Raw genomic sequence first — 11171 nt, forward strand, 5'->3', positions numbered from 1 at the left:
ACAAATGACGTTAAGCTGCACATTTCAGCGGTGTGTTCCAAGTAACTATTGAAATAAAATAGATAATGTTAGAAGTTATTGCGTATGTTTCATCTGTTAAGGAAAGGAAATGAAGTAATGAACTGTAAAGTGGTTTTCACTGCATTATAATGTACTAGCTGATGATCCGAGTAGGATCCGGTTCCGGTTCCGGTTCCGGCAGTATCTTAAGCAGTGGATCCGGTATCCGGCAGGATCTTAAAAATCAGGATCCGGTGCATCCCTAAATGAAAGTAATATTGCAAGTGTTAGAATGATTATTTTCACGAGTGCATTTAGACTCATGATTATTCACTGCTCTCCAGTGGTCACAGTGGGACACTGCAACACTACAGTGGTTTACACACATATCCACATGTATTAATGTATATTCACATAATTTATGTAAAAATCTAACTAATGATTTGTACATGCTGATAGTTTTTTTACTGGTTACATTAACCCTATTTAATAATACTGGCTTGTCATCTTCCTCACCAGCTATAGTGGTAGTCGCATTGTGAGTGTTTAAGGTTAGTTTAACATTTCGTTTTGCAAAAATAGAAACAAAAGATTGTATTATATTGAAGCTATGATATAATCTGTTTTATTGTAATTATTATAATGCAAAACACACCCGAACACACCATCGATGTATAATAAGAACAGACAAAGAGAGAAGAAAGTTTTTTTTTTCTTCACATTTTTTTCTTCTGAACTTTATTGGATTTGAAGTAGGAAGTATACCGCGGGAAAAAGCAGAAGAAGCCTGGGTCATTTGGCATATTCCCTCCTGATTGGCTAAGACCCAGAGAGTATTATCATGGCATCACCGATTGGTCGAATTTGGCCCGCCAAACGTCACGTGTCTCTCTTTTCGCGCGAAACCGTGGCTCTGTTGTCGGGACTGTAGCGTGCTGTGTGTGTCTGTCCGGAGACCAGCGGCAGGAGAGTGTTTATTCTAAAAGTTTTTGAGTCTTTTATTCCTTTTTGACGGTGTTTCAACATGGATGTTGCCACAGCAACCGCGGAGAATGCCAACGAGACTGTGAAGGACGAGTTGGCTGAAAAGTGTCAGAAGTTATTCCAGGCTTTCTTGGAGGAGTAAGTCAGCCGGATGGAGGCTTCTTTGTATTGGTGTCGGCCAAAACGCGTTGATTCATCATTTCTTATCTAACACTCATCATCAGTTACTATGATGATAGATGTCCGAGTGGATCGGCTGGTGCTTATGTATTATATTTAATATGTATGTCTCTGCCTGTGTCCGTGTGCAGGTACCAGACCGGGGACGGGGAGGTGAAGTATGTCCGTGAGGCGGAGGAGCTGATCAGACCCGAGAGGAACACGCTGATAGTGAGCTTCACTGACCTGGAGGGCTTCAACCAGGAGCTGGCTACCACCATCCAGGAGGAGTACTACAGGTGAGCTAAAACCACATTATAAACCCTAGTTTAAAAATGTAGCCTAATCATAAAGAACATGCAGAATTGTAAAAATAATCTGATACAAGTAAAAGCCCTGCATCATAATCGATCCTAAGTAAAAGTATTAGCTTCATATCATACTCAAGTACCAAAAGCAAAAGTACACTTATGGCCCATTTCAGAATCCTATTCAATTACTGTACTAGGATTAATGTTGCATTATGCCTCAATCGCAGCTGGGGAGGGTGAAGCTAATTTTAGGATCAATACAATGTAAGAAAAAAGGGGGAAATGTCCATTCCATTGCAGTAAAGTGCTCTTTATTGTCTTTGTATGTCTTGATTTTTCAGTCCGAAACATAAAGATATTTAGTGTAGCCTATAATGCTAACATAGGGGAAAGCAGGACATGTCCTATTTGAGAGGCTGTAAGCAGCACTTATTTTGCATGAAAATGTACTCCCTTATTTCTGTCGCTCAATAATGCAACCATTTGTTGCAGCTCTATTTAAAAAAGTGCGATGGCCATGGAGATGCAGCTGTGAATTTACAAGAAATGATTCTGTTTTCAGAGTTTACCCCTTCCTCTGTCGAGCAGTGCGCAACTTTGCTCGGGATCACGGGAATGTTCCTCTCAACAAAGAGTTCTACGTAGCCCTGGAGGAACTGCCCACCAGACACAAGTAAGACACACAAACTACATCATTGTGTGAATTATGCTTTGATTTGCATCTATACAATTAAGATAATGTTAGATCTGAGTGTCCAAAAAGGAATTCTAAGGAAATATATCAACTTTATTCTTGTGTGCGATGTAGGATCCGTGAGCTGTCATCTATGCGCATCGGCACCCTGGTGAGGATCAGTGGTCAGGTGGTGAGGACACACCCAGTACACCCTGAACTGGTAAGATCTCAATTATGCACCAAAATATTAACAGAAGAGCTCCAATCAATTATTTAAAATCTTCTAAAATGGGGCTTTTCATCTTTAACATTGTCTTTTTTTATGATTTTGCAGGTGAGTGGCACCTTCCTGTGCATGGACTGCCAGGCGTTGATCAAAGATGTCCCCCAGCAGTTCAAATACTCTCCACCAACCATCTGCAGGAACCCCGTCTGCAACAACCGCAGCCGCTTCCACCTCGACACGCACAAATCCAAGTTCATCGACTTCCAGAAGGTAACTATAGCTTCCTTCCCTCTGGTCATCAAACCTACTGACATCTGGCGTTTTGTTTTTTAGCGGAAAAGGTTTCTGATGGTCTCTAACTCTGTGCTCAGGTGCGTGTCCAAGAGACGCAGGCGGAGCTGCCTCGTGGTTCAATTCCCCGCTCCCTGGAGATCGTCCTGAGGGCGGAGGCTGTGGAGATGGCTCAGGCCGGAGACCGCTGCGACTTCACTGGGACCCTCATCGTTGTACCAGACGTCTCTCAGCTCAGCACTCCTGGTATGGTTTTTGGACAGGCACTTTGAGCCAGAAATTCACCTTAATTGTGACAATACTTGGAACAAATTATTACACTCCTCATGACTGTTTGTATGCTCGCCCATCCACAGGTGTGCGCGCAGAAACCAGCACCCGGGTACCCGGAGGCCCGCCTGGCTTTGATGTCGATGGTTTGAAAGGACTGAAAGCTCTGGGAGTCAGAGAGCTTTCCTACAGACTGGCCTTCCTCGCCTGCAACGTGGCCCCCACCAACCCACGAGTAAGACACACAAGCTAAAAATGAAGCATTTGCATAAGGTTTCACTATATCAGAAATGTAGGAGACGATACAAATAATAATGAAATATATTTTCTGTTTAATGCAAGGACGCCCTTAGTTGCTTACCTGTGGTACAGTAGAGAACAATGTTTTCAAAATGTTTGCTTCGACTACATAGAAACTCCTCGTTTCTTGTGACATTCCCAGCTATCATCGAAACCAAATAAGCTAACAAAGCTCAGAACATGCCTGATGTTTAATTATGTTTTTTCTTGTTGTAGTTCGGTGGAAAGGAGCTGCGAGATGAGGAGCAGACAGCCGAGAGCATCAAGAGCCAGATGACGGAAAAGGAGTGGGAGAAAGTGTTTGAGATGAGCCAGGACAAGAACCTGTACCACAACCTGGGCACCAGCCTCTTCCCCACCATCCACGGTCAGTGCTCCAACCCTACAATCCAACATTTCTTTTGGATCCAAGAAAGACTAGTCAAAGAGATTCATTGGAATTTTAGTTAAATGGCAACTGTGATTTCCAGGCAACGACGAGGTGAAGCGTGGTATCCTGCTGATGCTGTTTGGAGGCGTTCCCAAGACGACCATGGAGGGAACCTCGCTGAGAGGAGACGTCAACGTTTGCATCGTCGGAGACCCCAGTACTGCCAAGAGCCAGTTCCTGAAGTATGTCACGCAACAACAAATTCCACACCCTATTATGACATTTGGAATCCTTAAAGGGGCCCTATTATGCTCCTTGGGGTTTCCTGTGGTGTTATATAGGTTTGTGTGCATGTAAACGGTCTGCAAAGGCTAAAATCCCAAAGTTCCCTCCAGAGGGAGTTTCTCTTAGGCATGCTTCTATTGGCTAGCGCTCCAACACATTTGTACATGATCGGCTAAGGGCCGGTTAAGCAGATGATCAATCACAATAGAGCAATATTAAAAAAAATAAAGACCTTTTTTGAACATTAAAGCATGTCACAGAAGAGGAACCAAAAACAAATATGAATCTGAAATTAGTATCATATGTCCTCTTTAACGGTGCAGCTACAAAAGAAAGTGATGTGCACAAATCTGATATTGTAATTTCCCTGCGTGTGTGCAGGCACGTGGAGGAGTTCAGTCCCAGAGCAGTGTACACCAGCGGGAAGGCGAGCACAGCTGCGGGTCTGACGGCAGCTGTAGTCAGAGATGAGGAGTCCGGCGAGTTTGTGATCGAGGCCGGAGCTCTGATGCTGGCTGACAACGTGAGTGTTATAACGCAGGCAGTGAAGGACTTTATTGAGTGCATTCAGCGGTACTAACAGCAAGTGATTCTCCTCCAGGGTGTGTGTTGCATTGATGAGTTTGACAAGATGGACATTAAAGACCAGGTGGCCATCCATGAGGCCATGGAACAGCAGACGATCAGCATCACCAAGGCCGGAGTCAAGGTACTGCTGCCGGATTTAACTCGATGCTAAAAACAAAAAAATAGTTTTATTTACTTGTTTAGTTTTGTATTAAGATGTAGTTTATTTCACACCTTTTATTTGTCATTATAAACCTTCTTTTAGGCCTTAACACAGAGACTCTTAACATGAAAATGACACACGTTTTATACAAATAAAGTAAAATAGATTTGCGAGGTCAAACATTGAATAATGAGTCAAATTTCAAAAGCCTAAGCTGCTTTTGAGCTTTTTTTATTGAGTGAATTTTTGTTCCCACTGGTAAAAAAAACAATAGTTTATGTCTAGGGCTTTTATTTTGAAAGGTGAGAACAGAAGTAGTGTGCCTGATATGTGCTGTCTTGTTGAGATGAAAATGCCTTTTACGCCATGTTTTGGATTAGCAACCTCCTTGTTGTATTTATTTCCTCGTAATGTCTTTGCTTTCATAGGGAATGTCAGAAAATGAAATGTCTTTCTGGAAACGGTTTTGAATTGCTAGCAACAGTTTTGAAGATAACGGCCCGTGCCAAAAGGCCTGAACGTCCATTACTATAGCAGAACTTCAACACACTTAAAAGCACGTGCTTGTTTTAAATATCATTGTTCTAAGCCCAAATTAAAAGACCCTTTTAGTCAAATCTGCAGTAAATTAACAAGACTTCTCCGTCTCTTCAGGCCACCCTGAACGCTCGCACCTCCATCCTGGCTGCAGCTAACCCTGTAGGCGGGCGCTACGACCGCAGCAAGAGTCTGAAGCAGAACGTCAACATGACCTCCCCAATCATGAGCCGCTTCGACCTGTTCTTCATCCTGGTGGATGACTGTAACGAGGTATGGAGCATGGTCATGATTTCATTTATTTTCATTGTCTTAAATCGTCTCCTCTGCTCTAAATATCCAATTCTCCTGCTAAATGTTACATCTGAACGTGTTCATGTGTGTATCCCAGGTGACGGACTATGCCATCGCCAGACGCATCGTGGACCTGCACTCGCGCATTGCGGAATCTGTGGACAGACTGTACTCACTGGATGAGATCCGCAGATACCTGCTCTTTGCAAGGCAGTTCAAACCCAAGGTGCGTCCCTGCCTGCAGCGATTAAGCGCGCTTGCGTGAGGTTAACAATTGAAATGCTTTTGATCGGTATTGACCGTTCCATGTTCCGCATCTGCAGATCTCCAGCGACTCTGAAGAGTTCATCGTGGAGCAGTACAAGCGTCTCAGACAGCGCGACGGCTCCGGAGGGGTGACCAAGTCGGCCTGGAGAATAACGGTGCGCCAGCTGGAGAGCATGATCCGCCTCTCAGAGGGCATGGCCCGCATGCACTGCTGCGACGAGGTGGGTGCCGAGAATGATTTCCTACTCAGCAAACACAAAGCGTGCACAGATGTTATCAGTGATAGTGTTTCATTTTAAAGGGGCCCTATTCTGCTTGTTGGGGTTTTCCTTTTCCTATAGGCTGTTATAGGTTTTTGTGTATATCTTTGTATAATCTGCAAAGGCTAACATCTCTGCAAGATCTTTCTGCTCATTCAAACATATCCATTTTCTGAAATGATTGGGATTAGACAAAATATTTTAAGAAAAATGTGTATTACTTAGAAAACAGTTTAGTGGGAATAAAAAGTCACATCTTCAAGGCAAAAATCATATGGATCAAATCTCAGTATTGTGAAGTTTATTGCTCACACAAATCTTTCCACCTTCGATAAAGTGCCCCCTTCTACAGCTTTTCAATGGGAACCACATCATGGAGTATTAAACTACTCACAACAGTTTTTCTATGGACCAGGATTTTGACCTTTTCCTTTCTCTTAATGTGTTCAGGTGCAGCCCAAACACGTCAAGGAAGCCTTCCGTCTCTTGAACAAATCCATCATCAGAGTGGAGACGCCCGACATCAACCTGGGGCAGGATGACGACCTGGAGGAAGAGGAGCAACAGGAGGATGGTACTGACACACAAACGCATATATGCACCTGCAAGGGGTGCAACATAACTAAACAAGAGCTGTAACTTGTATCTGAATTGAAAAGACATCCAAGTTTCCAATGCAAACATTATCTTTGCAGTAAATGCCATCCCTAATGGAGTGAATGGTGTCAACGGCCACACAAATGGAACAAACGGCCAAACAACCGGAACAAACGGACACGCAAACGGCGTGAACGGACAGGTTGAGCCAGGCAGCCAGGCCAAACCAGCTCTCCGCCTGTCTTTCCCAGAGTACAGGCGCATCTCCAACCTGCTGGTCCTGCATTTGCGCCGGGCAGAGGAAGGTGAGAAACGCCTCTCTTCATACTTTTAAAAAAAGTTTTGTTTTGTAGTTTCTTCTAACTTTTGGTTTAATGTTTCCCTCTTGTCTGTTTTTCAGCCGAGGAAGAAGAGGAATTGAAGAAAAGTGCGCTGGTGAACTGGTATCTGAAGGAGATCGAGTCAGAGATAGACTCCGAAGAGGAGCTGGTCAATAAGAAGGGTCTGATAGAGAAGGTCCTCCACAGACTGGTGCACTATGTGAGTCCACACGCTGCAAACATACAGCCATAAATGGAGGTTATTTTGTGTTAGGACTTCACTTAACCCTGTGCCTCTCTGCTTCCCCAGGATCACATCCTCATCGAGCTGTCTCCGTCCGGGCTGAAGGGCTCAGTAACTGCTGGCACAGAAGAAGAAGTCGTATTCGTCGTCAACCCCAATTACACCCTGGAAGATTAAACTCCACCATTGTTTTTCTTCACTCCCCTTACAACTTCCATCCTTCTTGATATTTAACTTCAATAATAAAGTTGATGTTAAAGCAGTTGTTTAATGCTCTTATGTAACGCATACATACCATAAGCATCGGAGATGTTATACGACTTGTTTTGTATTGTACAGAAGATTCTGGGGCTCCTAAAAATACGACATTCATAGTCAAACTGCTTTGTAAATATGCTGCTTTGTTCTCTAGTTGTTTGCTGGCTTCTGTCTGTTTTGACCCTATGTTAAGGAAACTGCCCTGGAATTGTCCCATCACTTATTTCACAACTGTATATTTGACATTGACGCTCTATGGTTTCAATTTGTTTTTGTAAAATGATGACCTAAATTGAATAGAAAATGTTGCTTTAAAGAAATAAAATATTGACAAACTAACGGCTAATTGGTGCGGTTTCTGCAGTATTTCATTATTGCACTACACCAGGAGGTCCACGAGGTGGCAAATGGCTTTACAATCAAAAACATTCTTCTGTAGTCTATTTTATGACATGTTTTCATATCAGAGTTTATCCAGATATTTATCACATACTCTACTTTTTTGTGATATTTTCAGTCGATTCTTTCGCAAAATGTTCCTCCTATTATGACTTAACTCGACATACTGTACTATCGGGTTATTTTTAGATTCTCAAAATGTTTGACATACGATTTCCTGCATTTCCGCATACAATACTTCACTTTCTTTTTTTGTGTGTGCATATTTTATTCATACTATACTGTTGGCATGTTTTCCACATAGCCTACTATTATATGTTTTTTCTGAACTTTAAAACAATTCTATGCTAGGGTGTGTCCACTAATGCTTTACTGTGTTTTATATATCTTTGACATACTATGCTGACTAAATATCCTAAATTCTATAGTTTGTAGTTTTGTGGTATTTCAGAAATACACAAATGTTGTTTTTTATAGTTACGATATACTACCGTCTTTCTGATTTCGACATATTGTATGTTGTTTATTCACAGATGTTTGTCCATACCATACTACAACTTTTTTTTGATATTTTCGACATACTTTACAGACTTTTTTCAAAATGATCTATGGCTTTAAAACAAGTGTTTTTACATGCTCATTCCTTTCACTTTTCTAATATATTTCGACATGCTAAGCTATGACTTTTTTCAGACGTCATACAAAACGTCCTTATTACTAATGCGCCATCGACTGTATTGACTGCGCATGTCAGACATTACTCAACAAACATGGCGGCCCCCTACGTGACAGCAGTCAGGACTTTAATGAAAGGTAAAACACAGACATTACACTTTTATGTTGAAAGGATATTATCCAACCTATTTTCTGCAGAGACTGCGATACACGTGTTTATGTAAATACTGAATAAAGTGTTATTTTCCCCTGTTAGGCGTTTGCTATTTTCCCGGTCGGTGGATAAGGCAAAGGAGCCAAACCCCGACAGTATGTCAGTGTTTGCAGCTACATGTCTCCCCTGCTGCCTCTCTGTGCAGCTCCAAGACCGGGCCACATAGCAAAGCCAACCCCTGCACGGACGACAGAAGAACTGAGGAGCAAGAGGAGGAGGAGGAGGGTCCTGAATACATCCCCAGGAGAAAGGCAAAGAACCCCATGATGCCGATTGGCTATGCCTGGTAAGTCTCTTCATGTTTTATTTTTTTCATGCTACTGTTTTATTTCCACCATGGCAGCCTGGGTGTCGGATCTACACAGTTATACATTTTTGCCATGCAGATTATTTAAATAAATTGTTTACTGCTGTTATGCAGAAACAAACAAGATCTGTCAATGTTGTTGAACCAGAATTATGTAGAAATACAGTTATTCAAGGGTACACTATTCCCAGATGTAACTCTTCTGTGCTTATATATTCATTAAGGTAAAACTAAAAAGTATAATACAGAAATACTGCAACACTCATATGTTCTCCAGGGTAATATAATCTGCATTTTGATCTCTACATACACTCGCATAAACGGGTTGGACAACATATAATGGTTACTCAGTTTAACAAAAATCTGGAACATTTCAATTATATCATTTTGTGACTTAAGTGTCTTCATAATATAACACCATACATTAAAACCCTTTGCATTTTCACAAAATGTACTCCACCTCTGTACGACAACATGTGGGCTGTTTATCTATTCCTCTGCATCAATACTGGATACTGGAAAAATCAATATATTCAATCTCTTTCCTCCAGGATGATAGGCCTACCCGCAGGTATCATCGGCTTCCTGCTGACCAAGAGAGAAGTGGACAAGAACAGACTGAAGCAGCTGAAGGTCCGACAGAGGATGAGAATGTCAAACGATGGAGAATATGATGGGAGTCGCTACCACCAGTATAAAGAGGATGTCAAGCTGGACCGATGATGCACATGTATGGCTGCAATGTTATGCAAAATATCCTAAATGTCACCACTGAGACGTTGAATCCACTGCACTGCAGCAAAAAGACTGAATACAGAAGAAAACTTCACAAGTTTAAAAAAACTCTGAGTATTTATTTCAGAGGCAAAAACAAGAAATTGTTCTTGTGACAGCTGTTTTTGTTTTTAGGCAGATTTGATTTTTCCTGCTTATGTACAGATGATAATGGATCACTTCATTGAATCTGGAGAAAGATCACTTATTTGATTGATGCTGATGTTCTTTAAATATGATAAAGCGAATAAATGTACAGTGGGGCAAAAAAGTATTTAGTCAGCCACCAATTGCGCCAGTTCTCCCATTTAAAAAGATGAGAGATGCCTGTAATTTTCATCATAGGTACACTTCAACTATGAGAGACAAAATGAAAAAAAAAATCCAGGAAATCACATTGTCTGATTTTTAATGAATTAATTGGTAAATTCCTCGGTAAAATAAGTATTTGGTCACCTACAAACAAGCAAGATTTCTGGCTCTCACAGACCTGTAACTTCTTCTTTAAGAGGCTCCTCTGTCCTCCACTCGTTACCTGTATTAATGGCACCTTTTTGAACTCGTTATCAGTATAAAAGACACCTGTCCACAACCTCAAACAGTCATACTCCAAACTCCACTATGGCCAAGACCAAAGAGCTGTCAAAGGAGACCAGAGACAAAATTGTAGACCTGCACCAGGCTGGGAAAATTGAATCTGCAATAGGTAAGCAGCTTGGTGTGAAGAAATCAACTGTGGGAGCAATTATTAGAAAATGGAAGACATACAAGACCACTGCTAATCCCCCTCGATCTGGGGCTCTACCCCCGTGGGGTCAAAATGATCACAGGAACGGTGAGCAAAAATCCCAGAACCACACGGGGGACCTAGTGAATGACCTGCAGAGAGCTGGGACCAAAGTAACAGAGGCTACCATCAGTAACACACTACGCCGCCAGGGACTTAAATCCTGCAGTTCCAGACGTGTCCCCCTGCTTAAGCCAGTACATGTCCAGGCCCGTCTGAAGTTAGCCAGAGGGCATTTGGATGATCCAGAAGAGGATTGGGAGAATGTCATATGGTCAGATGAAACCAAAATAGAACTTTTTGGTAAAAACTCAACCCGTCGTGTTTGGAGGAGAAAGAATGCAGAGTTGCATCCAAAGAACACCATACCTACTGTGAAGCATGGGGGTGGAAACATCATGCTTTGGGGCTGTTTTTCTGTAAAGGGACCAGGACGACTGATCCGTGTAAAGGAAAGAATGAATGAGGCCATGTATCGTGAGATTTTGAGTGAAAACCTCCTTCCATCAGCAAGGGCACTGAAGATGAAGCGTGGCTGGGTCTTTCAGCATGACAATGATCCCAAACACACGGCCAGGGCAACGAAGGAGTGGCTCCGTAAGAAGCATTTCAAGGTCCTGGAGTGGCCTAGCCAGT

At 42.3% G+C, this 11171-nt stretch overlaps 2 protein-coding genes across 2 annotated transcripts; both read left to right on the plus strand.

Annotated features, from left to right (window-relative positions):
* Positions 1 to 885: 885 nt before the first annotated feature.
* On the plus strand, positions 886 to 7725 carry mcm6 (minichromosome maintenance complex component 6). Its single transcript, XM_063885040.1, has 18 exons — positions 886 to 1122; positions 1296 to 1442; positions 2017 to 2127; positions 2263 to 2350; positions 2465 to 2626; positions 2728 to 2893; positions 3004 to 3152; positions 3434 to 3584; positions 3688 to 3829; positions 4254 to 4395; positions 4474 to 4581; positions 5257 to 5412; positions 5531 to 5659; positions 5757 to 5921; positions 6411 to 6534; positions 6656 to 6862; positions 6958 to 7097; positions 7188 to 7725. Exons 1-18 carry the CDS (start codon positions 1025 to 1027, stop codon positions 7296 to 7298), a joined length of 2496 nt encoding a protein of 831 aa, XP_063741110.1. The 5' UTR covers positions 886 to 1024; the 3' UTR covers positions 7299 to 7725.
* A 625-nt stretch (positions 7726 to 8350) lies between these two features.
* si:ch73-71c20.5 (DUF4748 domain-containing protein) lies at positions 8351 to 10015 on the plus strand. The gene is made up of 3 exons (XM_063885282.1): positions 8351 to 8591; positions 8710 to 8953; positions 9526 to 10015. The coding sequence occupies exons 1-3, from the start codon at positions 8549 to 8551 to the stop codon at positions 9695 to 9697; spliced, it is 459 nt and encodes a 152-aa protein (XP_063741352.1). The 5' UTR covers positions 8351 to 8548; the 3' UTR covers positions 9698 to 10015.
* The last annotated feature ends 1156 nt before the right edge of the window (positions 10016 to 11171 follow it).

The sequence above is a fragment of the Eleginops maclovinus genome, chromosome 6 (assembly GCF_036324505.1).
Source record: "Eleginops maclovinus isolate JMC-PN-2008 ecotype Puerto Natales chromosome 6, JC_Emac_rtc_rv5, whole genome shotgun sequence".
In the NCBI taxonomy this organism is placed as follows: domain Eukaryota; kingdom Metazoa; phylum Chordata; class Actinopteri; order Perciformes; family Eleginopidae; genus Eleginops; species Eleginops maclovinus.